At 44.1% G+C, this 26,979-nt stretch overlaps 1 protein-coding gene across 1 annotated transcript in view; it reads right to left on the bottom strand.

Annotated features, from left to right (window-relative positions):
- Positions 1 to 26,979, bottom strand: part of sypa (synaptophysin a) — a 56,562-nt gene that overhangs the window by 5,316 nt on the left and 24,267 nt on the right. Inside the window, exons 2-7 of the mRNA XM_056301731.1 lie at positions 26,651 to 26,716; positions 18,761 to 18,885; positions 17,706 to 17,904; positions 9,382 to 9,573; positions 3,933 to 4,148; positions 881 to 961 (exon numbers count right to left, since the gene is read on the bottom strand). Coding sequence (XP_056157706.1) covers positions 896 to 961; positions 3,933 to 4,148; positions 9,382 to 9,573; positions 17,706 to 17,904; positions 18,761 to 18,885; positions 26,651 to 26,716 — 864 coding nt within the window. The 3' untranslated portion in view covers positions 881 to 895. The remainder of the gene's footprint in view (positions 1 to 880; positions 962 to 3,932; positions 4,149 to 9,381; positions 9,574 to 17,705; positions 17,905 to 18,760; positions 18,886 to 26,650; positions 26,717 to 26,979) is intronic.

Genomic DNA, 26,979 nt, shown 5'->3' with positions numbered 1-26,979 from the left:
TCCTGTAGCAGTAGTAGGTGGTTACCTTAGTTAGTATGGTGACTGTTACATGTCAGACATGTATTGGAACAAATACAATGTTCTACAGTAACTCGTTCCACCACCGGGGAACTACAGAAGAGAAGAGTCTGGCTACTGACTTAGGGCCCCGTTGAGGTGGAGGTGCCAGGTGCCTTTCATTGGCAGAGCGTAGTGAGTGGGACTGAGTGTAGACCTGAATGAGGGAGTTCAGGTAGGCGGGAGCCATTTTAGTTGCTGTTTTGTAAGCGAGCATCAAGGTTTTGAATTTGTCTCGGGCAGCTACTGGGAGCCAGTGGAGGGATATGAATAGCGGAGTGACATGTGCTGTTTTGTGTTGGTTGAAGACCAGACGCGCCGCCACATTCTGGATCATTTGCAGAGGTTTGAATGTGCATGCAGCGAGACCTGCCAGTAAGGAGTTGCAGTAGTCAAAGCATGATATTACAAGAGCCTGTACCAGGAGTTGTGCTGCATTCTCAGACAGGTAGGGTCTAATTTTCCTGATGTTTTACAAGGCAAATTGCCATGGATGACAAGCTCAGTCTTAAGATACATTTTATTAGTATGGCGCCTTTCAGCATACTCATGGCCGCTGTACAAAAAGCAAAATAAAAGCAAAAAAACAGCAAAAACATTGCAAACTATCAGATCATGGAGGAGTAGCTGGTGGTGAATAGGAGTCATATATTGAGAGAAGGAGAACACAGACAGAGGATGAAGAAGATGGAGGAGATCAGAGAGATGGGGGGCGGCAGTTTGTGAAGGCCTATAGGAAGTTTTGACCCCAAAATGTAATTAACCATTTAATTGTTCTCATCGCTGAATTCAAGTTGAACTTGAATGTTCTTTTGTTACTCACATGCTTCCTGTTTGTTCACATCTGATTGGAAAATGAGGTTGGCGCCCCCTGCTGTCCATAGCCTTGGCCGTACTCTGCATCCTAAAGATGACCAACAGAAACCATAAGAGTTCTTACTGAGAAGGTAGGCTTTGTCATGTAATAAACCTGCTTGTCAGCTGTATGATTATTATTATTGTTGTTTTTGTTGTTATTGTTGGCTTGACCCGACCAGTGGGCCAGCCCTGTTTAGTTATAGTCTTCTCAAAGAGCATTTGGAGGGAGGGATGCTCCCTTACCCCCATCACTTCAATTGCTGTGTGGACCAGTCTGCTTATTTGGGATTTTAACTTAAAATCAATGGGATAGTCACAGACACATTTAAGATAGAGAGGTCAGTCAAGCAAGGGTGTCTCCTATCGGCTTTGCTGTATTCCTTGTCAGCAGAACCGATAGCAGCACCACTGAAGGGAAATTATAGAATTAAGGGTATAGAGTTACGAGGAGGGCAGGTGAGTTTAGTTTATCAGTATGCAGATGACACAACAGTTACAGTAAAGGAAAAGGAAAGTGTAGTTGAGGTATTAGATACTTTAGAGCAGTATGTTAGGGCATCAGGGGCTAAAGTAAACATAGATAAGTCAGAAGTTATGTATATAGGGGCAAGTAGAGAAGATTTAAGAATAGGATTAGAAGAGAAGAAAGATAATTTCAGGTTGTTGGGTGTGAATTTAAAGATTGAGGATGAGGGAGGGAGAGATATACAGTATGAAGAGATAATGAATAAGGTTAGGAAGACATTAGGGTTTTGGAAACTTAGAGGGTTGAAGCTGAAATGGAAGGTGGTGGTTGTGAATGAATTAGTTATGAGTGTGTTTGTGTATGTAATGAATCTGTTGGATGTGACTGAGAGAGGGTTGAAGGAGGTGGAAAGAATGGTGAGTGATTTTCTGAGGGATGGGAAGGGCATTAGGATAGCAAAGGAGGTGATGGAAAATGACTATGAAGAGGGTGGGTTGAAGTTTATCAATTTAGGGGTGAAAAAGAAAGCCCTTAGGGTGAAAATGATGGTTCGATACTTAAGAAACAAGAGAGATCATATATAGAAGGTGTTTTTACGGGAGGCAATTTATAAATGTGGAGGGTGTGGGGAGGGTGGAGTGTATATGCAGCTGAAGAAAGGTATGTTTAGTGGCGTGTCTGAGTTTTACAAGGAGGTGCTGGAAGCATGGGGAGAGTTTGTAAAATGTGTTCAGTATGAATGTGAGAATGTGAAGCAGGTGTGGGAACAACCAGGGTTTTTAAATCCAAAAATCACATTTGAGGGGAACACAATCTACAACAGGGTGATTTGGAGAGCGGGGTTTAGGAAGATAAGGGATTTAGTGTGTGAGTATGTAGCAGGGTTTATGAGGGCACAGGTAGTGGTAGATGAAGTGAGGGGAAGGGGTGATGAAATGTGGTTGGGATGGCGGGGAGGATGATGAGAAAGATCAAGGGGGAGATGCCGAGAGAATGGGTCAGTATGGTTGGGAGAGAGGTTGTGTTGGATGAGGAAGGAGAGATAGAAATGTATGTGGGAGAAGGAGAAAGGAAAGTGAGTCTGATGAGTGTGAAAACGAGAGTAATATATAGATGTTTAAGAGGGGAAGAAGTGAGAAGAGCAGCTGCTGTGAAAGTGTGGGAGAGGGTTATGAATAAAATGGATGTAGGGATGATATTGAGAATGTGGTAGAGGGTTATGAATGGGATGGATGTAGGGAGGATATGGAGAAAGTGTGGGAAAGGGTGATGAATGAGATGGATGTAGGGAGGATATGGAGAAAGTGTGGGAGAGGGTGATGAATGAGATGGATGTAGGGGGGATATGGAGAAAGTGTGGGAGAGGGTGATGAATGAGATGGATGTAGGGAGGATGTGGAGAAAGTGTGGGAGAGGGTGATGAATGAGATGGATGTAAGGAGGATGTGGAGAAAGTGTGGGAGAGGGTGATGAATGAGATGGATGTAGAGGATGTGGAGAAAGTGTGGGAGAGGGTGATGAATGAGATGGATGTAGGGAGGATGTGGAGAAAGTGTGGGAGAGGGTGATGAATGAGATGGATGTAGGGAGGATATGGAGAAAGTGTGGGAGAGGGTGATGAATGAGATGGATGTAGGGAGGATATGGAGGAATCTGAGAGTGAAGTGGAACAATGCTGAATGTGAGAATTTTGACTTGTATTAAGACACAATAGGGTATTCAGTAATGTAAAATCAGTAAGTTTGATGTGGATGTGAACACAGACTGTGATGTGTGTGGGTGTGGGAGAGGAAACGTGGATGTGAAGAAAGAATGTGATGTGTGGGTGTGGGAGAGGAAACGTGGATGTGAAGAAAGAATGTGATGTGTGGGTGTGGGAGAGGAAACGTATGCATGAGTGTGTTGAATGTTGTGAGCTGGAGAACACATGTTGGAAACAAAAGAATTAATACGTAGAATTTAGAGATGTGGTTTGTTGACAGAATGGAAGGGAGAGAATTGTGGTTGTTTGGGGTGACTGGCAAAGTGAACGGATGTAATGTGAATTTATTAAATTATGTTTTAAGCCATGCAGGGTTTGCTGTCAAGCTAAGGAGAATACAGCCCATTATGAAAAGAGGCAAGCTGAGGTGTGGGATAGTTTGCAGGAGTATAATGGAAAGAGATGTTAATATGTTGTATGGTTATGTTAGAGAAAAAGAGTTTGTTGGTGGATTTGTAGAGGGGAGCACTTTTGTTGTGATTGGGTAAGGAGGGAGGGTAATGTTGGTTTTAGTTAAACAGTGTACTGTGTGTGGTTTATGTGTATTTTTTGATTGATTTCTTTGATGGGGGGGGGTCTGTAGGCTGGAAGCCATTCTATGGCCTTCAGGTTACCTCACTGTTTTCTGTTTTTGTTGACCTGTGTTGTAATCTTTGACTCTGTAGAGTTTGATAGGTTTGAAAAATGTTTTATTTCACTATTTGTTTAGTATATGTGTGTTGTATTTTCAATGTTTTTATTTCTATAGAATAAAAGAGAGAGGGGGAAAAAAGCTTGGTTGTCAGGTACCTGGTTATATCCTTGCTGGCTGTAGTCAGGCTGGTAGCCTCCCTGGTTGCCAGAGTATGGGTCTTGCTCGTATCCCCCCTGCTGGCCGTAAGTTTCTGGTGCAGCCTGTTTTTCTTGGGGAGGAGGAGCACGCATGAACGGAGCAATGATGCCTGTCTCCTTAAACACGAACCACAGATTTCCCCCCCAAAGAATCAGGTTGATGAAACCAAATGCCTGCAGAGAGGATGTGGAAGAGGAGGAGGAGGAAGAAGGGAGGGAGAAAGAGAACGAGAGAGCAGTGGACATATAATTTATCTATGTTAGAATACAGACAGATATACTCAGAGGTGGACAAAGTACACAACTCCATTAGTTGAGTCAAAGTATATAGATACTCCTGGTCAAATATTACTCCAATACAAGTGAAAGTTGTTCAGTCAAACTTTTATTTGAGTTAAAGTACTGGAATACTTGCTTTTAAAAATACTTAAGTATTTTTAGGGGGTGGGAGGGGTGGAGCAGTGACGGGGACGGCTAAGAAAAGTGGGGTAATTGGCCAAGTACAATTGGGGAGAGAAAGGGGGGGAAAAAAGAAAAAAATGCAGGGGATTCAAAAGTACACTGTCTTTCAAATGTAGTGGAGTAAAAGTCATAAGTTTCCAAAGAAAAATTAATACTCAAGTACAGATACTCGAAAAATGTACTGCCATGTAATGACGTATTCTCTGACGTGTCTTCTTTGTCACAACTCAGCCGCCATCATTGTCAACAATTCTGCTGTCAGGTCTAACTTCTATCCAAAGAACATAGTATTTTAGAGCTATTGGACTTGTACATTCTGTCTGACTGGGTACCAGAAAATATAAACGTACCACTGCGCCATCTGCAGAATCTTTGGGCTGATTGGTGTCGATGGCTTTTTTAAACCAATTTTATAATGACTTGATAAAAGACGGGTTCATTCTGCCGACAAAACTATGATGAACATGGATCATCAGTGATCTTTTTAATGATGAAAAGCCAATGGCCCAAAAGCAATCTACATTTGTAAACACAATTCATGATTAAAAAGTTTGATTACAGTTCACTAAATCATAAACATTAAATTTGATTAAATTTAACGTTTCATTTTATTTTCATGAATACAGTTGAATTTTGATTTCAGTATCTTCAGTTCATCAGGTTGCTGATGACTGTAGAATGAACCCACCGGTTTTATCATGCCAGAATGACTGCCTTGATTTCTGAAACTCCATTAGAACCAAGACTGAACCCAGCCACTGAGGATGCACAAGCCAATGCATCCTTAGTGCTGGTCTCAAGCCCGGATAAATGGGGAGGGTTGCGTCAGGAAGGGCATCCGGTATAAAATGTTCACCAAATAAAATATGCGGATCATAAATCAGATTTCCATACCAGATCGGTCGAGGCCTGGGTAACCAACGACCGTCCCTGGCACTGTTGGCCAGCAGGGTGCTGATGGAAACTATGCTACTGTTGGGCAAAGGAGAAAGAGAGAGGGAAGGCATGTCCAGAGGCAGCGGGAAAGGAAGAAAGGTAGGAGTATGGAGGTGAGAGTTGGAACTTTGAACGTTAGCATTATGACTGGTAGAGAGAGAGAGCTGGCTGATATGATGGAGAGACGAAAGGTATATGTGTGTGCAAGAGACCAGGTGGAAGGGGAGTAAGGTCAGGAGCATCGGAGGAGGGTTCAAACTTTTCTACCACGGTGTGGATTGAAGGAGAAATGGGTGGGGGAATTCTGAAGGAAGAATATGTCAAGGGTGTGTTGTAGGTGAAGAGAGTGTTGGACAGTTATCAGCGCATATGCCCCGCAAGTTGGGTGTAAGATGGAGGAGAAAGAAGAATTCTGGAGTGAGTTGGATGAAGTGGTGGAGAGTGTGGTGGAGAGTGTACCCAAGGGGGAGAGAGTGGTGATTGGAGCGGACTTCAATGGGCATGTTGGGTGAAGGGAACAGAGGTGATGGGTAGGTATGGTGTCGAGGAGAGAAATGTGGAAGGACAGATGGTGGTGGCTTTTGCAAAAAGGATGGAAATGACTGTGGTGAATACATATTTTAAGAAGAGGGAGTAATGTTGGAGGCAGCATTGGATGGTGGTCTGTAGGATGGCTTTGGAGACCAAGAAGAGGAAGAGAGTGCAGGCAGAGTCACGGATCAAATGGTGGAAGTTGAAGAAGGAAGATTGTTGTGTGGAGTTCAGGCAGGAGTTAAGACAGGCACTGGGTGGTAGTGAAGAGTTGCAGGATGACTGGGCAACCACTGCAGAAATAGTGAGGGAGACAGCTAGGAAGGTACTTGGTGTGTCATCTGGCCAGAAGAAGGAAAACGAAGAGACTTGGTGGTGGAATGAAGAAGTACAGCAAATTATACAGAGGAAGAGGTTGGCAAAGAAGAAGTGGGATAGTCACAGATGAAGAAAGTAGACAGGAGTACAGGGAGATGTAGCGTAAAGCAAAGAGAGAGGTGGCATAGGCAAAGGAAAAGGTGTATGGTGTGTTGTATGAGAGGTTAGACACTAAGGAAGGTGAAAAGGACTTGTACTGATTGGCTAGACAGAGGGACCGAGCTGGTAAGGATATGCAGGAGGTTAGGGTGATCAAGGATAGAGATGGAAATGTGCTGAGGGCAGCTATGAAGAGGATGAAGAGTGGTAAGGCAGTTAGTCCAGATGACATACCTGTGGAGGCATGGAGATGTTTAGGAGAGATGGCAGTGGGGTTTTTAACTAGATTGTTTAACACAATCTTGGAAAGTGAGAGGATGCCTGAGGAGTGGAGAAGAAGCATACTGGTACCGATTTTCAAGAACAAGGGCGATGTGCAGAACTGTAGCAACTACAGAGGTATAAAATTGATCAGCCACAGCATGAGGATATGGGAAAGAGTAATAGAAGCTAGGTTAAGAGGAGAGAAAGAGTAATAGAAGCTAGGTTAAGAGGAGAGAAAGAGTAATAGAAGCTAGGTTAAGAGGAGAGAAAGAGTAATAGAAGCTAGGTTAAGAGGAGAGGTGATGATCAGCGAGCAGCAGTATGGTTTCATGCCATGAAAGAGCACCACAGATGTGATGTTTGCTTTGAGAATGTTGATTGAGAAGTATAGAGAAGACCAGAAGGAGTTAAATTGTCTTTGTGGATTTAGAGAAAGCATATGACAGGGTGCTGAGAGAGGAGGTGTGGTATTGTGTGGCTGAGAAGTATATAGGAATTATATAGGAGTGGTACAGGATACAGTGGTGCTTGGAAGTTTGTGAACCGTTTAGAATTGTCTATATTTCTGCATAAATATGACCGAAAACATCATCAGATTTTCACACAAGTCCTAAAAGTAGATAAAGAGAACCCAATTAAACAAATAAGACAAAAATAGTATTCTTGGTCATTTATTTATTGAGGAAAATAATCCAATATTACATATCTGTGAGTGGCAAATGTATGTGAATCTCTAGGATTAGCGGTTAATTTGAAGGTGAAATTAGAGTCAGGTGTTTTCAAAAAATGGGATGACAGTCAGGTGTGAGTGCGCACCCTGTTTTATTTAAAGAACTGGGATCTATCAAAGTCTGATCTTCACAACACGTTTGTGGACGTGTATCATGGCAAGAACAAAGGAGATTTTTGAGGACCTCAGAAAAAGCGTTGTTGGTGCTCATCAGGCTGGAAAAGGTTACAAAACCATCTCTAAAGAGTTTGGACTCCATCAATCCACAGTCAGACAGATTGTGTACAAATGGAGGAAATTCAAGACCGCTGTTGCCCTTCCCAGGAGTGGTCAACCATCAAAGATCACTCCAAGAACAAGGCATGTAATAGTCGGCCAGGTCACAAAGGAACCCAGGGTAACTTCTAAGCAACTAAAGGCCTCTCTCACATTGGGTAATGTTAATGTTCATGAGTCCACCATCAGGAGAACACTGAACAACAGTGGTGTGCATGGCAGGGTTGCAAGGAGAAAGCCACTGCTCTCCTAAAAGAACATTGTCGCCCGTCTGCAGTTTGCTAAAGATCATGTGGACAAGCCAAAAGGCTACTGGAAAAATGTTTTGTGGACGGATGAGACCAAAATAGAACTTTTTGGTTTAAATGAGAAGCGTTATGTTTGGAGAAAGAAAACACTGCATTCCAACATAAGAACCTTATCCCATCTGTGAAACATGGTGGTGGTGGTATCATGGTTCGGTTTGTTTTGCTGCATCTGGGCCAGGATGGCTTGCCATCATTGATGGAACAATGAATTCTGAATTATTCCAGCAAATTCTTAAGGAAAATGTCAGGACATCTGTCCGTGAACTGAACCTCAAGAGAACGAGGGTCATGCAGCAAGACAACAACCCTAAGCACACAAGTCATTCTACCAAAGAATGGTTAAAGAAGAATAAAGTTAATGTTTTGGAATGGCCAAGTCAAAGTCCTGACCTTCATCCAATCGAAATGTTGTGGAAGGACCTGAAGCGAGCAGTTCATGTGAGGAAACCTATCAACATCCCAGAGTTGAAGCTGTTCCGTACGGAGAAATGGACTAAAATTCCTCCAAGCCAATGTGCAGGACTGATCAACAGTTACCAGAAATGTTTAGTTGCAGTTATTGCTGGGGGGGCACCAGATACTGAAAGCAAAGGTTCACATACTTTTGCCACTCACAAATATGTAATATTGGATCATTTTCCTCAATAAATAAATGATGACAAAGTATAATATTTTTGTCTCATTTGTTTAACTGGGTTCTCTCTATCTACTTTTAGGACTTGTGTGAAAATCTGATGATGTTTATGCAGAAATATAGAAAATTCTTAAGGGTTCACAAACTTTCAAGCACCACTGTATGTACCAGCAAGATTTAAAGGGAAGGTTTGCAAGATGGTTGTGAGACCAGCAATGTTGTATGGTTTGGAGACAGTGGCACTGATGAAAAGACAGGAGGAGGAGCTGGAGGTGGCAGAGTTGAAGATGATAAGCTTTTCATTGGGAATGATGAAGAAGGACAGGATTAGGAACGAGTATATTAGAGGGACAGCTCAGGTTGGACGGGTTGGAGACAAAGCAAGAGAGGCAAGATTGAGATGGTTTGGACATGTGTGGAGGAGAGATGCTGGGTATACTGGGAGAAGGATGCTGAATATGGAGCTGCCAGGGAAGAGGAGAAGAGGAAGGCCAAAGAGGAGGTTTATGGATGTGGTGAGGAAGGACATGCAGGTGGCTGGTGTGACAGAGGAAGATGCAGAGGACAGGAAGAGATGGAAATGGATGATCCGCTGTGGCGCCCCCTAACGGGAGCAGCTGAAAGTAGTAGTAGTAGAACCAAGACTGAATTTCTAATGTCGTTTTGTAGCTAATAATGACAATAAGGTCATTGGGGTTTCTACCAAGAAAGTAACCACAAAAACCTTTTAACACACACACACACACACACACACACACACATACACACACACAACAGCGCCAGTCTCACCACGGAGGTGTTGAGTCCAGACATCACAGGATCATGAACCTCTCGGCAGTGGTTCTCCTTGGAGCGGCAGGCTGAGATGAGCGTGATGACCTTGTCAGGGTCGGTCGCCGTCTTCACATCTGACAGACCTTTAGCCCAGGCCGCTGAGCTGACCAGCCACATGAAGGTAAACACTGCCGTCACACCCAAGTCCTGGAAAACACACACACACACATATGCACACATGCACATACATGCAGTATTAGAAAAAGCAATTAGAAAAAAGTATTGGAAAAGACAGGAGGTGGAGCTGGAGGTGGCAGAGTTGAAGATGATAAGATTTCATTGGGAGTGATGAAGGACAGGATTAGGAATGAGTATATTATAGAGACAGCTCAGGTTAGACGGTTTGGAGACAAAGCAAGAGAGACAAAATTGAAAGGGTTTGGACAGACGGAGAGGACAGGAAAAGATGGAACGGACGATCCGCTGTGGCGACCCCTAATGGGAGCAGCCTAAGATAGTAGTAGTAGAACCAAGACTGAATTTCTTATATAGTTTTTGGCTGATAATGACAATAATGTCATCGAGCTGCCAGGGAAGAGGAGAAGAGGAAGGACAAAGAGGAGGTTTATAGATGTGGTGAGGGAGGACATGCAGGTGGCTGGTGTGACAGAGGAAGATGCAGAGGACAGGAAGAGATGGAAATGGATGATCCACTGTGGTGACCCCTAAAGGGAGCAGCCGAAAGTAGTAGTAGTAGTTGTGGAAGTAGTAGTGGAAGTAGTAGTAGTGGTAGTAGTTGTGGAAGTAGTAGTGGTAGTAGTAGTAGTTGTGGAAGTAGTAGTGGTAGTAGTAGTAGTAGTAGTAGTGGAAGTAGTAGTAGTGGTAGTAGTTGTGGAAGTAGTAGTGGTAGTAGTAGTAGTAGTGGAAGTAGTAGTAGTGGAAGTAGTAGTAGTGGTAGTAGTAGTAGTGGTAGTAATAATAATAATAATAAATTAAACTTATATAGCGCTTTTCTAACACTCAAAGTGGCTTTATGTAGCATGGTTCTCTGCGTTGTGTAGTTTGTTGGTGTGACTGACGACGCTACGATGACCAGGTAGATGGTAGATGATATTGTATTTATTGCCATCAGGAGCCTGAATGAAAACAGTACACAGCAGTGAATATACAGGTCTCCTTCCGCATACAGTGCCCACAGCCGTCTCTTTTAGAGTCCAGCGTGACAGGGAAGGCACCAGGTGCGACGGAAGAGCTTGTTCCACAACGGGAGAGTCCATTATACTAGAGCGTCTTCATAACGCCAAATATCAGCTTTGAAATGTGATGACCAGATTCTACCAACTTTATAAGGACTTCCGAAATGTACTTTGACAATTATATATGTACTCGTGCGTTGTAAGAAGTTAATATGAAACCAGGAAGTCACCCACATAAACAAAACCAGTTGGTATCATCCTTTGAGCTAAAACTTCCGCTCTGTAAGATTTCACAATAAGAGACCAGTCATTCTTATAATGCATATCAAATTAAAGACTCAGTCCACAATCTAGCGTAACAACATCGCTCTGCTACATCTACAATAAACGGGGTGAAACAAGACAACAGATAAACATAACAGAGACATGCAGGGGTGGATGGGAAGGGAGGCTACGAGAGGGAGAAGCGACAGCCACACACGACACCAGCAGGACTCTCCCACTTAAACACGTAAAAAAGGGCAAGAAAACAAAAAAAATACAACAGCACTGTGGACGTTGATGTTGTGTAGGGGTTTACCCCTGTAGCCTATTGCTCTCCCGAGGTATCCACTAGGTGGCACTATTTAATCGACAGCTGGGGGTGGTTCGTAGGCATCAGGGAATATCCACACACCGGTTGGCCTGCGTACTGCACGTCTAGGGGCCAGACCTCCTCCGAGTTCCTTGTAGTTCAGCCAGGATCCAAGGTGTACCCAGTTACCGTGTGTCACCACGAGGAGGCGCTACATAGGGCTTGCTGTTGGAGAGGCTATGTACTGGCAGGGAGAGACTTACGTGCTCGGCTCTCCTGTTCACATTTCTGCTAGCCAGTGGTGATGGTTCAGAGTGAGGCGCGTGTCTGACATTCTTGTGTAAGAAGCTGGGTTGTTGTGAAGTGTCTGGTGTGTTGTTGTAGTGTTCTGTGCCTGTCAAGTCTCACTCTCAACCGATCTCAGCATCGGTGTTCAGAAGTGAAATTGGCCTGTACGAGGCACATTGTACAGGGTCTTTCCATTTCTTGGCTGTGAGAATGATACAGCCTCATTCAGGGACGGAGGGAGTGAGCCCAGCTGAAGGGATTCTATCAGGACGGCTGTTAATTGTGGGGAGAGGAGTGCCAAGAACGTCTTGAAAAATTCGGCTGGAAAGTCATCTGGCCCTGGGGATTTTCCAGATTGCGTTGATGATATCGCCAGGGTTATTTCTGCTTGGGTTAGAGGTGCTTCTAGTTTCGTCACCAAGTCTGGGGGAATAGTTGGGATGGGCAAAGGGTCAAGAAAGTCTTTGATTGCCACTTCATCCCCATCAAATTGGGAGGTGTATAGATGGGAGTAGAAATCTTTAAATGTATTATTGATTTTAATGGGATCTACGGTGACATGCCCACTGTCTGTGTGAATACTTATGAGTTGTTTAGTCCTACGTCCCTTTAACTGGTTAGCTAACAGTTTCCCTGTCTTTTCACCATGTTCATAAAAGGTACTTTCGCTTTTATGAAAACAGATTTTGCGTTTGGTGAGTAATAAGGAGGTCAAATTTAGTTTTGAGTTCTAATCTTTTGTTATATAATTCTGGGGTTTGGGTTAGTGCATATTGCTTATCAATTTCTAGGAATTTAGTTGCTAAATCTAATCGTACCCTCTGAGATTGTTTTTTCTTGTTTGCAGTGAACAATATAATTTGCCCTCTCGGGTAGGACTTAAGTGCATCCCAGACCACAAGAGCAGAGACATCCGGAGTGTTATTAGTTTCAAGAAAAAAGGTAATTTGTTCTTCTATTATATATTTTACAAATATATCATCAGAAAGTAGGGTTGAATTAAAACACCAGTGCCTTGTGGGCTGTGGAGTACCAGGGAGCAGCAGTGACATCACCACAGGGGCATGATCAGATATAACAATACTTTGGTATGTACAGGAACGGACTTGGGGGATTAATCTATTGTCGATGAAAATATAGTCTATTCTGGAGTATGCGCGATGTACATTTGGAAAAAAAGGAATACTGTCTCTCCTTAGAGTGAGGGAACCGCCATGTATCTGAAATTTCAAGCTCAAAAAGAAAAGAGTGAATATATGATGCAGATTTATTCACTACTCCAGGTTTGGTGGAAGAGTGATCCAGGATTGGGTCCAACCAACAGTTGAAGCCCCCCCTCTCGAGTATGAAGTAGTGTGTGCCAAGGTCAAGAAGAAGAGAAACAGGTGATCACCAGTATCAGCCATGTTCGGGGCATATACGTTGGCCAGGACAACATTTATGTTAAATAGTTTCCCTGAGGGGCAGCACAGTGGCGCAGTGGTTAGCGCAGTCACCTCACAGCAAGAAGGTCCTGGGTTCGAGCCCCGGGGTAGTCCAACCTTGGGGGTCATCCCTGTTCAACCTCTGTGTGGAGTTTGCATGTTCTCCCTGTGTCTGCGTGGGTTTCCTGCGGGGCTCCCGTTCCTCCCAAAGTCCAAAGACATGTAGGTCAGGTGAATCAGCCGTACTAAATTGTGCCTAGGTATGAATGTGTATGTGTGTGTGTTGTGATGGTGTGTCGGCCCTGTGTGAGGGTCTGGCGGCCTGTCCAGGGTGTCTCCCCGCCTGCAGCCCAGTGACTGCTGGGTGACCCTGAGAGCAGAATAAGCGGTTCGGATAATGGATGGATGGATGGATGGAATTTCCCTGAGACAACTATAACCCTCTCATTCTTATCAGCTGTGATCTTGGTTGGTTTGAAGCGTATATGTTTAGCTACTAGGATGGAGACCCCACTTGCCTTGGCCTGGAAAGCAGAATGGAAGTGCTGCCCCGCCTAGCCTCCCATAAGTCTCGAGTACCTACTCATTATAGTTTGTAAGGGACATGTGCTGAAGAGTAGCAGTGTTGTATAGACTCCATGTAATAGCATTAAAGGGGAAATGGACAATACATAGTATGTATTCTAAGTTAGATCTATTGCGACTTTTCCAAAAAGAACCTAGTGTAGTGTCTGTGTTAAAGCAAGACAGTCCCTTCCCTACCCCCCACCATTCCCACAAAACTTCCCAAGAACATGAAAGCCCAATAAGAACTTCCCATATACCCATATCCAAGACAGTAACTGTATTAAACAGTTGCAAGCTCTCCCTAACTTTATCTAACCCATACATACACTTCCTGGCAGTTTTAGCCTCAATCCCATATTGATACAAGTGCCTCAAAATAAGGAAGTTTTCAACTTTTAAGTGTCTACTAAAATCTGTACACAGACAAAGTATGGTGAAAGTAATTGAAAAAAAATGAAACGAATGAGATGAAACTATGTAGAAGCTACGTTATGTGCGCAATGAGGATCAGTCACTGTCACAGAAGTGCAGCCCCATAGTAAGTTGTCTGTGTGATGCCATTTTGTGTGAGGTAGTTCGTCCGCCAGACCAGGGGGGGTGCTATTATTTGTTCCACTGTTGACGTTGTAGTAGCCAATACTATTCAATATTTCTTTCTTTTTTATTGTAAACATTGGACACGTCCGTGCTCTCGTCCAGCTGAAGTGCAAAGTACTCGCTGGTTCTCACCTGTTCCAAAAGCTGAACAGACACGTCCTGAGCCATGTCAACTATCCGCCGACTCACTTAGTTTTTTTTAACTGCATTGTTCATTTTCCTCTCCCGGACCCCCTAGCGCCTCCTGGCGGCCCCCACTTTGAAAACCTGGGGGCTATGTTATTAACACAAAACTGGCAAAAGGAACTTTATTATTATTATACAAAATCAATGAGAACACCACAGTCAAAATCATTAAAAGTACAGATGCTCCTAATATTTTAAAAACATTCATACTGCATTGCTTCTAGTATCAGATGGAAACATATCGCTGAAAGGAGCTTTGTTGAGGGCGGTCTTCTCCCACGTTCACCTCTCACTGAAATCAATGTACAGCAACGTATTGAGAACCGTATTCTGGTCCTCATACGGCTCATAACTTTTGTGTACTCTTCATTGCGTTTCTTTGATAGGAGGATTGCCAGTCGCTTATGGTACTTAGCAGCTTAAGGACCCCATCTGCCAAATGTGCTATATATAAGGGGCGTAAAAGATCCTTTTTCTGCTGTCAGTATCCGACTGTTGTACTTTCTCATCTTATCCCTCTCTGCCTTTGTATAGAGTTCTTCTGGTGATTTCTTTAAATAAGAGGGACAGTTTGGATGTAACACTTGGACATCATAGAACATTCGTTCGAAAGTGCTTCACATTCCTCTTGAAGATGTGTCTGGTGCTGCCCTGTCTGCCTTAGTGCCAGATACTACTACGTTAACACAAAACTATGTAAGCTAACAAAATGGCCAGTTAGCCGAACCCACATCAACAAGGAACTACAAAGACAGCATGCTTGTATAAGTGGTATCTCAAGTGCAAATGACACACAAATGTTCCCCATGTCGTGTTCTCCATAAAAGTATAAACTAGGAACATTAACATGTAGCACAACAGCGCTAATCAGAGATAGCATATTGAGTTTGTCATAGTTTCGGCCATAATTATTAAAGTTACCGCTCTTCCCTGGTCATTGCAATGCATTTTGCTGAGTTGCCAGGAAAGTCACGGCGTCCACGGTGCTTTTTCTCCCATCTTTCATTGTGATTCGTGGTCTCGCTGAGAATAGGAGCGATGGCTTGAAGCCCTGTTGATACAGCCTTGGCATCACCTCCCGGTATGCCATGTGTTGTTCGGTAACTTTGGGGCAGTAGTCTTCGAAGATTGCCAATGGTTTTCCCCGGTAGGACAGCCCTCCTCTCCTCCTTCGGGCCTCCTGGATGATCGCCTCTTCCGTTTTGTAGTGGTGGATGTGTACGATTACCGCTGTTGGCCTGGACCCCGAGGCAGGCTTGGCTGTAAGAGCCCTATGGGCACGGTCGAGCTCCAGAGGTGAAGGAAGGGTCTTGTCGCCGAGGATTTCCACCAGCTGCTTGGGAAAGAAGGCCGTGGGTTGTGTACCTTCAATCGACTCAGGTAGGCCGATTATTCTTGTGTTGTTGCAGTGGCTGCACGACTCGAGGTCGATGGTTTTAGCCTTTAGCGTGTTGTAGCTCTCCTCCATAGCTGTGTATTTAGCATCCATCGCCTCCATTTGGTCACTAAGTTGGTTCGCGTTAGTCTCGAGGCTCGAACAAAGCCAAACGATGTCCATGGTCTGTGACCGTTGCCCGGACAAGGTCAAATTTCACTTCAGGTGTTGCTCTGGCCGATTTTAATTCCGTAGAGAAGGCTTTTTTTATGCTCCTCAAGTAGTTCAGTTAGGGCAGCCATGTTCTCCTCGGTGGTGACGGAGTTGTCGTCTTTCTTTTTGGTCATTCTCGATGTCATTTCAAAGTTGTTTTGGCAAGAAATGAGTATTGCCAAAAGAACTGTCGAATTTCACATTGCTGAGTGCAGAAATGAGGCTCTGAAATTAAGTTGTGTGTAAAGTGTAGCGGGAGTTTGAGAAACACACGTCTACTCCATCTGTCACCCGGAAGTCCACCCTTTACAGACATTTTTAATCTGTCATTGTCACTGTGTGGTTCCTCCATGCTTTAAGAAAACCCTTATTGTGCCTGTACCCAAAACGTCACCAATACCCTGTCTTAATGACTACAGACCTGTTGCTTTGACCTCAGTGATAATGAAATGCTTTGAAAAATTACCTAAGTCATACAGAAATCTACATTCCTGGCAACCTTGATCCTCTACAGTTTGCGTACTGGTCAAATAGATGTGTGGAAGATGCTGTGTCATCAGCTCTGCATGCTGTGTTAAAACACCTTGAAGGAAAAACACATATGTCAGAATGTCGTTTATTGACTACAGCTCTACAATAATACCACTATACCATCTAAACTGGTGTTAAAGCTTAGGGACCTGGTCTTTTTAATTCCATCTGTAAGTGGTTCTATGATTTTCTATGACTGTCTGAGACAGGCCTCAGACAGTGAGAGCAGGTACCAGCTACTAATCTCCCATAGTTCTCCACACAGGAGCACCACGTTGTTGTTGACTTAGTCCCTTACTCTACAGTCTGTTCACACATGACTGTGACATTTGCAGATGACACCACAGTAACTGGACTGATAAATGACAACATGAAGATGGCTATAGGAAGGAGGTGAGGGACCTATCCACATGGTGTCAAGATAACATCCTGTCCTTAAATGTTGAGAAAACAAAGAAGATAACTGTTGATTTTAAGAAATCCAAAACGATTCAGACAACAGTTTACATCAGCAGTGTCCCTGTTGAAATTGTGAAGAACTTCAGATCTCGGACTCCCTGTCCTGGTCTCTAATCACCAGTTGTGTCATTTAGAAGGCATAACAGAGACTGTACTTTCTGAGATGTCTTGAAAATTCAGTGTCCACAGAAACTGGTCAGTTTGGTGTGGTTTGGAAACCTGACAGAACAGGACGACAAACAACTGAGAGGGACAGTAAAAACGGCTTCAGACATCATCGGAACAGCACTGACACAGCTTCAGGACATGTACACCACCCGTTGCAGAAGGAAGCCTCTAAGTATCATGGAGGACACCATCTACCCAGCACATGGTCTATTCTCCTCCTTCCCTCAGGACAACGCTTGCAGAGCCTCAGGGCTCTGACCAGACACCTTACACACAGTTTTTACCCCCAGGAGGTCAGCATAATGACCAGTAGGCTCCTTACATAACTTCAGTGATTTATTATTTTGTGGGATTTATGTTATTATTATTTCCTTATATATCGTTTTAAGGGCTGAGCGAGCCAAGGCACATGCATTTCATTGTATTTGAAGGTACATGGTACTTTTTATATGTACATGACAATAAAGTGAAACTTGAACTTGTTCTGCATCATTTTTTAAATGTCTTAATCATCTTCGTGTGTGAAATACGCTATATAAACATACTTGCCTCAACAAAACAAGAAAGACTGCTTACTTGCTAAATGGTTGGTTTAACAGTTTGTTAACAGCATAGCAACAAATAAAATACAGCCCGCAGTGCCTCATGGGAACTAGTTTGGATAATGAATGAATGAATGTTTTAACATGTTTAGTCTGGAACTCCTGACAGATGAATGAATTGAACTATAGAGGAAGATGGCGCCCCCCAGGCGGACTTACAATAAGAGGTCCCTTGTTGTTCTCCTTGTACTTGTCGTAGGCGAAAATGTAGATGCTGAGCGCGGCAGTGGAGTAAAGGAAGGCGAAGACTCCGATGGTGACGAAGAACTCGGCAGAGGAAGAGTAATCTCCCACGAGGAAGAGACGGTCCGGGTTCCCTCCCTTACAGGTGGGGGCGTCAAAATACACCTGGTGCAGTCTGGGCGGGGGGGGGGGATACAGAGACGGGGGGGGGGGATAGAGAGAGACAGAGAGAGAGACGGAGGAGAGCAAGAGAGACAGACGGAGAGAGACAGATTGAGAGTGAGAGAAGAGATTATTTAATTTCTCAAGGTTATCTGAAATTTTATTTGAATGGATTTAGAAAGAAAAGCTTAATTTATTCAAATCTTTGCGATGGACTTCCTATTTGCTCCTGTCTAAATTGCTAGACCAGATTCCGGGGGAGATCGATTCTCCATAAGAGGGCTTCGGAATTAGAGGGAAAGTTTTAGACACAGTAGAAACAGTTGGCCTCATATTTCTCTTACATTTGAAGTGTGGAAGAAAAATAGATATCAAGAACTGTCTTCGCCACCCAGATTTGATTTTACACTTGTCTGTTGAATGTTGATGACACCTATTTGTAAAGTGAACGCGGTTAACGTTCAGTTAGCAGAGTTAGCATCTTAAATGAGCACATGAACAGCTGCTTCTGAGTGTCTGATGAAAAGAAAAGAAAAATTATTATGAATAATCTGCATAATCTAATAAGCAGAATATGTATATCCTCTGGTTCTGGCCGTCGTAAAGCAGTTTTCCAACATTATCCGACTTGCTGAACTGCACTTGGTTTGAAGCGATCAGTGGCACTAGAGAGCACTCTGCATGGCTTGTCTCCGTATGAGGACGAGAGAAATTCAACCAAAATTACCATGTGACCAGACCAGATCAATAACAGCAGGCAACAGGACTCTGAGACTTGTAGGACTTCTTAATGATAATAATAATAATAATGATGATGATGATAATAGTGTGTGGTGGGTAACAGTGAATAGCGGTGATGTGGTACTGACCTGAAGGGATATTCAAACTCCACCTCGATGCTGAGGTCACTCTCTGTCCTGTTCTTACAGTCGACTGACATCTTAAACATCCCCGAATAACTCCCACACGTGGAGAACGCAAAGATGGCAAAGAACTGAGAGAGAGAGAGAGAGAGAGATTTTAATTTTAAAAAATAACTTTTATTTTTAAAAAATACAGCTATATTCAAAACATAAGCAAATAAATAGATACTTAAAATAAATAAATCACGTCAATTCTCCAGAAGAATTTTATCAGGCACAACACATCCCCATGAGCCCAGGTAACACTGAGCTGCTGGGTAGCCCTCATTTCGCTGTAATAATTAAAATCAATCGTCTTTCTGGCTTTCACCATCCTAGTAAACAGCAATTTTACATCAATGTCTACTGAGTCATCGATCTTCCTCTTTCTGCTTACATAAATAGCCAATTTGCTTGTCCCAAGTTAAAGTTCATTGGTTGACATTTTTCTTTTCAATTTTGTTTATATTTAAACCCCAGTGTCGTGGCAACTAAGTTATTGGCAACCAAAACTCGACCCTTATAGGACAGCTGGGGTAGCAACCATTTCCATTTAGACAACTTGGCACACACGTTCTCAATCACACCCTCCCAGTTCTGCCTCTGATAATCCTCTGTGCCCAAAAATACCCCCAACACCTTTATCCCTCTTGTCCCCCACTGCAGACCTGCAGGCAAACTGGGTGCTGCCCTCTCTCTCCTCTGTCCTACCTGTAAGGCCTTACTCTTTGCCAAGTTTCCTTTTGCTGATGAAGCCTTCTGATATAAGCCCAGACTCCCCTGTAGTTCCTGAACATCCCCCTGAACCCTGACAAACACATTTAAATCATCTGCATTGGCAGGAACTATCAAAGGTAAGTTGTGTTGTGTGCCTGACATTGAAAGCCCACTGAGACAGCTTCTCAGCCTACACAGCAGAAGTTCAATAGCCAGACTGTAAAGCTGCCCTGAGATGGGACAACCCTGCCTTATCCCCCTCTGCACAGGGATTGACTGGCTCAACCCTTCCCCAACTTTCACCAAACACTCAGAACCACGGTACAATAACCCCACCCATGATACAAAATGGTCACCAAAACGAAAAGCCTTAAGTACTGAAAACAAATAGCCATGGTCCACCCTTTCGAATGCCTTTTCTTGATCTATGGAGAGAATACCATAGTCAAGATCATAAAGTTTATGTAGGTTAAATACGTCTCGAAAAAGAAAAAGATTGTCCATTATTGTTCTGCCCTGTATACAGTATGTTTGGTTCATATGGACAAGTATATTCAGATAGTCTCTTAGTCTGTTTGACAGTGCTCTGGAAAGCACTTTATAGTCTGAGCATAAGAGGGCCACCAGCCTCCAGTTTTTCAGCAAAGCTAAATTTCTCTTTTTAGGGAGCAAGTAAAGAACTGCCCTCTTACAAGAGACAGGCATCATCCCTGCATGGAAGCATTCCAAGAGAACTTCATGCAGGTCAGGTCCAAAAGAACACCAGAAACACTTGTAAAAATCAATGGTGAGTCCATCTGTTCCTGGAGCCCGTTCTGAAGCCATCTGACCGACAGCTACAGCCAACTTCTTCAGTCTGAGTTCTCTATCCAGGCCTGTCTTTTCCCTTGGAATGAGCTGAGGAGCTCTGAAGAACTGCCCTGTGATCACACTTCTCTGCTCCAAAGAGAGAAGAGTAAAAAGCCACAGCATGACTCCTCATTTCCTTTGGATCAGTCGTCAGCCTGCCACCGGGGAGCTTTGGGGATGTCATCAGCTTGCTCTAGGCAACAATCTTCTCCAAACTGAAAAAAAAGCACTTGGAGCATCCATGTCTTTAATGTTCAGGAAACAAGACCTAACGAGGGCTCCTTTCACTCTCTCCTGCATGAAAATCCTGAGGTCCAGTCTTTTTTCTTGCAGTAGGCCGTCAGTAGCAACACCTGAATTACTATTCATAACACACTCAATTTTCTTAATATGGTCCTCCAGCTCCTGGACTGCTGCTTTAATACTAGCAGTGGAGTGAGACGTATACTGCTGACAGAAGACACGAATCTGTGCCTTACCCACTTCCCACCACTGCCTCAGCGAATCAAAATTAGCTTTTTTACTTTGCCAGCAGTCCCAAAAATGTTCAAAGCTCTGACAGAAAACGCTATCCTGCAACAACTTGTTGTTGAAATGCCAATATGACCTAACTTTTTGCCCAGGAGAAATGATCAAATCTACCGTGATGAGATGGTGATCAGTGAAGCCAACTGGAGTAATGGAGCTACAAACTAGACTGGATGCAAGTGACTTTGAAATGTGGAACCTGTCTAACCTGGCTGCACTAACCCTGTTATTGCTCACCCTGACCCATGTGTACTGTCTACCAGTGGGGTGTTTCAACCTCCATGCATCTAGTAAATCTAATTGAATAACTATACTGCCTAAGCTACCAGATGAGTGAATGTGTGGTTCCTCACGTGTCCTGTCCATGGTGAAATCAATGGTGCAGTTTCAGTCCCCACCCATGATCAGCTGCTCCTGACCACACTTCTGCAGTTCATCCCTCAAAACACGAAGAAAAGCTGATCTGTCAGCCCCCTTAGCACAAAAAGTAAGGACATTTGTGTTTGGTAGATTATTTCTTTGTTGTAACAATGCTTCTTGGCAATAAATCTTATACCGTTGGAAAGCCTGTTTATTTCCCTTTTAAATGGTGCCACATTTGTGAGGAACATGCATTTGTGGGATGAGCAGCAGAGCTGAGTATGTGGCTTGCGCCCATGAAAAAATTGCCAAATGTTCTCTGCCAATGCCAAACAGCTTATTTTGCTGTTGCTGTTGACTCTTGTTTTGAGCTTCTGGTACCCCAGGTGCTGACAATCAGGTGCCTGATATAAGATTTATTGCCAAGAAGCATTGTTACAACAAAGAAATAATCTACCAAACACAAATTTCCTTACTTTCTGTGCTAAGTTTATATATTGACCAAACAGAAAATGCACCCTTAAATTTCTACCCTTACAATCAGACATCTCCCCTTGACTAACTCCACAGATGATACAATTCTTGGATTAGTTCTTATAGTTAGTAACACTGCTACCCCCCCCCACACACACACACACACTAAAGTTGGTGCCAGGCTGAGTACATATGACCCCTCCCACCACCACCCCCCAGTCTATCTCTTTAGTTTGGTCACTATGAGTTTCCTGCAGAAAAACCACATCTATCTTTTTCTGCTTCACAACCTCAGCCACTAAAGCCCTCTTACGTTTGTCCCACCCACCATTATTGTTTTTTTTAAAATTATTATTCCCCCCCTCCCCCCCAATTGTACTTGGCCAATTACCCCACTCTTGTAAGCCGTCTCAGTCGCTGCTTCACCCCCTCTGCTGATCTGGGGAGGGCTGCAGACTACCACATGCCTTCTCCGATACATGTGGAGTCACCAGCTGCTTCTTTTCACCTGACAGTGAGGAGTTTCACCAGGGGGACGTAGCGCGTGGGAGGATCACGCCCCCCCCCCCCGAACAGGCGCCCCGACCGACCAGAGGAGGTGCTAGTGCAGCGACCAGGACACATATCCAAATCCGGCTTCCCACCCGCAGACACGGCCAATTGTGTCTGTAGAGACACTTGATCAAGCCGTAGGTAATACAGGGATTTGAACTGGCAATCCCCATGTTGGTAGGCAACGGAATAGACCACTACGCTACCCGGACGCCTCACCATTAATATTAAGAGATCCAACCCTGAGCCCCTGCACAAGATGGGTAGGACAGAAAATAAGATAGAGACAGAAACACACCGGCATGAACCAGAAACAAGAATAAAGCACCCTGTGACGCATGATCATAATTTGTTTCACAACTTTCTTCTTACAGTTTTCCCCTTTGCTGCCCTTCTCAAGGCTGTGACGTGTTCCTTAAGGTGGAAATGTTTTCTCATCAAGCAGCTCAACACCAACCTGTTTCTGCAGATGACCAACAGTCCTAATGAACTTGTCCGTATTATTGAAATAATGTTTTACTTCTACTGACTTGTCTGTGAATGTTCTCATTCATCCAGGTCATGGTTATCCAAAGGAGTTGAATCAAGTGCAACTGGACTTGGTATATATCCGTGAAGACGTTTCGCCTCTCATCCAAGAGGCTCCCTCAGTTCGTGCCTTTCTGACTAGACCAAACTAGTCTGGTCTTTTTGGAACGTGTTGCAGTTTTCACAAAGGTCCAACTGGGGTGGCCGCAGGTTTTTAAAGCTCCCCTCAGGTGTTTGTGTTCTTCTCGTTGTGCCTGAGTGCTGCTGGGCACATTGTCAGCTCTGTGTTGCAGAGTTCTGATGACGCTCAGTTTGTGTTCCAGAGGGTGGTGTGAGTCGAAAAGTAGATATTGGTCTGTGTGTGTAGGTTTCCTGTAAACCCCAATGTGGAGGCTCCTGTCTTCCCCAATGTGGACGTCACAGTCCAAGAAGGGCAAACTGTTGTTCTTTACGTCTTCCCTTGTGAACTTAATGTTCTTGTCCACTGAGTTGATGTGTTTGGTAAACGCTTGCACCTCTTGTGTTTGGATTTTGACCCATGTGCCGTCCACATATCTGAACCAGTGGCTCGGAGGTGTTCCTCTGAAGGAGTTCAGGGCCCTGTGTTCTACCTCTTCCATATATAAGTTGGCCACAATGGGCGATACTGGTGAGCCCATTGCACAGCCGTGTTTCTGTCTGTAAAACTGGCCCCTGAATTGGATATATGTAGTGTTCAGGCAAAGGTCCAGTAGTTGGCAAATCTGGTCTGGGCTGAGGTTGGTCCTATTGTGGAGGGTGTCGTCCCGTAGCAAACTTTGCCTCACAGTTTCCAAAGCCTCCATGGTTGGGATGCAGGGGAATAACGAGGTCACATCGTAGGATACCATGGTTTCATTTGGTTCCAGTTTTACACCTTGGACCTTGTCCACGAAGTCAATGGAGTTTTGAACATGGTGAGGTGTTTCGTCAACTAAAGGGGTCAAGATGTTGGCTATATGTTTGGCAATGTTGTACGTGACCGAGTTTATGCTGCTGACGATGGGCCTGAGGGGGGGTTCCATCTTTATGGATCTTAGGGAGTCCATATATGCATGGAATGTTATCTTGTGGGTAGAGACGGTGGTATTGTATCTGATCAATGGCTCCTCCTTTCTGTAGTTTCTGTAGGTACTCTATTATTCTCCTCTTGTAACCACTAGTAGGATCGCGTCTCAGAGGTTCATAGGTGTCGGTGTCGCTGAATAATGACGTGATCTTGGCGTGGTAGTCTGTTGTGTCGAGGATAACCGTGCATCTTCCCCTATCTGCTGGAAGGATAGTGATGTTTTCATCCTTGCTCAGGGCTGTCACGGCTTTCCTTTCCTCCATGGTTGGGTTGGAAGGAGGGAGTTTCGCATTGGACAGAGCTGCTGATACCTTTAACCTAAGCTGTTCCACCTCGGTTTCCATTAGCTTGTTTTTCCTTATGGCTGATTCTGTGGATGTGATGAAGTCAACTATAGGTAGTTGTTTGGGTGTCATGGCGAAGTTCAGTCCTTTGGCTAAGACCTCCTTCTCTGATTGGGAAAGTACCTTGGCCGACAGATTCTTGATCCATCTGTTCTCCGTTCCATTTTGTGTGGGATGTTCTGTCTTTTGTCTCCAGGTAAGTATATCTGCTTGGCTAGTGTTGCTGGTTCATCGCTGTAAGTTTTGAAACTTCCTTGTCTGCCTGTCTTTGGTTTTGTGGTGTTGAGATAGTTGGGCTTTCTTGGTGAAATCAGCGATCCTCTCCAAGACTGCACCGGGCAAGTGGGATGTTATTTGCTGGAGTAGTTGGTCAGATTTCTCCTTCAGCCCTTCAATAGTGAAATGGACCTGTCTCACTCTTTCATTCAGGAGTTAACTCTGTGCGTTCTCTATGATTCTGTCTGCTCTATGTCCTTTCATTGTGGTACACAGGCGCAGGCTAGTGGGTATGAGCCTGTGTTGTCTGCATCTCAGATTGAATCGCAAGTGGTTTCTGTAGTCTGCAATCTTCCGAGCCATCCTTTCATATTCCCTCACCATTTTAAGGGTGTCAGACCCAAATTGTTCTGCAACATGTCTGTGAATGTTCTCATTCATCCAGGTCATGGTTATCAAAAGGAGTTGAATCAAGTGCAACTGGACTTGGTCTATATCCTTGAAGACGTTTCGCCTCTCATCCAAGAGGCTTCCTCAGTTTGTGCCTTTCTGACTAGACCAAGCTAGTCTGGTCTAGACTAGCTTGGTCTAGTCAGAAAGGCATGTTCTACTGACTTCCCAAAAGTTTCATCCAAAAAAACATTTATGTCCTCCAGGGAACACAGATCTGTGCTGCGGTTTGATGTTTCAGCAACTGACACACTATCAGACTCCGAATCGTAATCGAAGCCCTCGCCCTCACCTGTTACCTGACTACTGATGGAGCCTTGTTCATCCTGGAAGCAAACAGTAGCTTGCCATGACCAACTTGTTCTCCTACGGCCAACAAAACCTCCTGCACCGTCACGCTTGGCTCCGGCGAGACTATCCAGATCCGGTGACGGATGGACGGAGGTGGCATCTTGGAGGACGCCGTTCCTCCTGAAATCCACCCAATAAAACCACTGAACACCCGGTAAAAAGTATTAAGAAAGTTTACCTGACCATGCATGTAAGACAGATGAAGAATACAGGGGAAATCCGAAAAAAATACAGCGAACAATTCAAACGCCACACCAACCTCACATCCTTTTGTGAGAACTGCAAACTGATCTGAAATGTCCTGTACATCTTTCATGATATTATCCATCCTTTGGTTTGTTAAGTCCATTATTAATTGAACCAAAGGCTTGAAATGTTTTTCCTGTTGCTCATTCGAGTGTTTAAAAAATGATTTCTCCTGATCAAGCAGCTCAGGGATCATAGACAGTGACTAGAAATCCTCCTCCTGGTTGACGTTTTTTGGCCCCATGGTGGAAATCTGATGCACTCGAGTGTGCTGGTGCAGGTAGGGCAGGAGAGAGGAGAATCCACAAACAATTACATCGATGTGAACGCCATCCACGACTTTAGGTAGTGCAATAGTAGATCTGGTCAGCTGTCTGTCAGACCGGGTCATTATTTCTGAGTGTTTGCAGAAACTCTTAACAGTATATTTTCTCAAATTTGGAGGCCTACTGAGGCACACGTGCACCTGCTACAGCAGTTACAGTACGGTTATGGTATGCTTATGGAATAGTTGTGGTTATGATGTTACTTAGATGTCACTAATAAGCCAGCCAGCAAAAGACCAGCAGGGTTGTATAGTGACTGACAATATCCTGCATGTTCATAGACTCCCTCCTCCAGTGACATCATCATCATCAGATTTGCATCCGACAGGTCCCATTCTTTTGGTTCGAATAACACTTCCAGTCTTTGTAAACCAGTGAAACCAGACTCGAACTGGTTTAGACAGGAGGGTCTAATTTAGACAGACCTGGACTAGACTTGAGGTTGAACTAATCATCATTTATCTCCATTCCCTCTTTCATCCATTCATTTGTTCATTCATTTCTACACCTGCCTGATCCAGTTCAGAGTTGTCAGGGTGGGCTCGACTTTATCCCAGCATGCATTGATGCAGAAGACAAGGAGACATGCTGCACAGATCACCAGTCCACCACAGGACACACACACACACACACACACACACACACACACACGGACATGGACACATGGACGTGGACGTACGCACACACACACACCACTGTCGCCCATGGAGCACTCGGAGTGTGCAGAGCAGCCTACATGTGTGTGCTGGGCGTGTGGCAGGAAACAGGTGATTTACTCTCAGTGTTAAAGTGACGCTGGATTTAATTACATGCAGATGAGTTGACTTACCCATTGTAAGGCTTTGATGAAGCCCAGAGGAACCTTCAACACTCTGAACTGCCCTTGGGCGACCAACTATCAGAGACAGACAGACAGAGAGAGAGAGAGAGAGGCAGATGTTCCAGTTGTGAGTTCTGTTGTCTGATTCAGTTTAATCACAAGTCAAATTCTATCAGACTCAAATATGTCACATAAGTCACATATCAGTCCATATCACATTAAAATATCACATATCAAATTAAAATAGCAGAGTAGTTGTAGAAGTAGTGGAGGTAGTAGTAGCAGTAGAAGTAGTAGTAATAAGTCGTAGTAGTACCAATATCAGCCCCCCCATAACC

The sequence above is a fragment of the Lampris incognitus genome, unplaced genomic scaffold (genome assembly GCF_029633865.1).
Source record: "Lampris incognitus isolate fLamInc1 unplaced genomic scaffold, fLamInc1.hap2 H_6, whole genome shotgun sequence".
NCBI lineage: Eukaryota > Metazoa > Chordata > Actinopteri > Lampriformes > Lampridae > Lampris > Lampris incognitus.
Note: the sequence above shows the minus strand (reverse complement) of the source record. Positions and strands in the feature narration are given on the sequence as shown.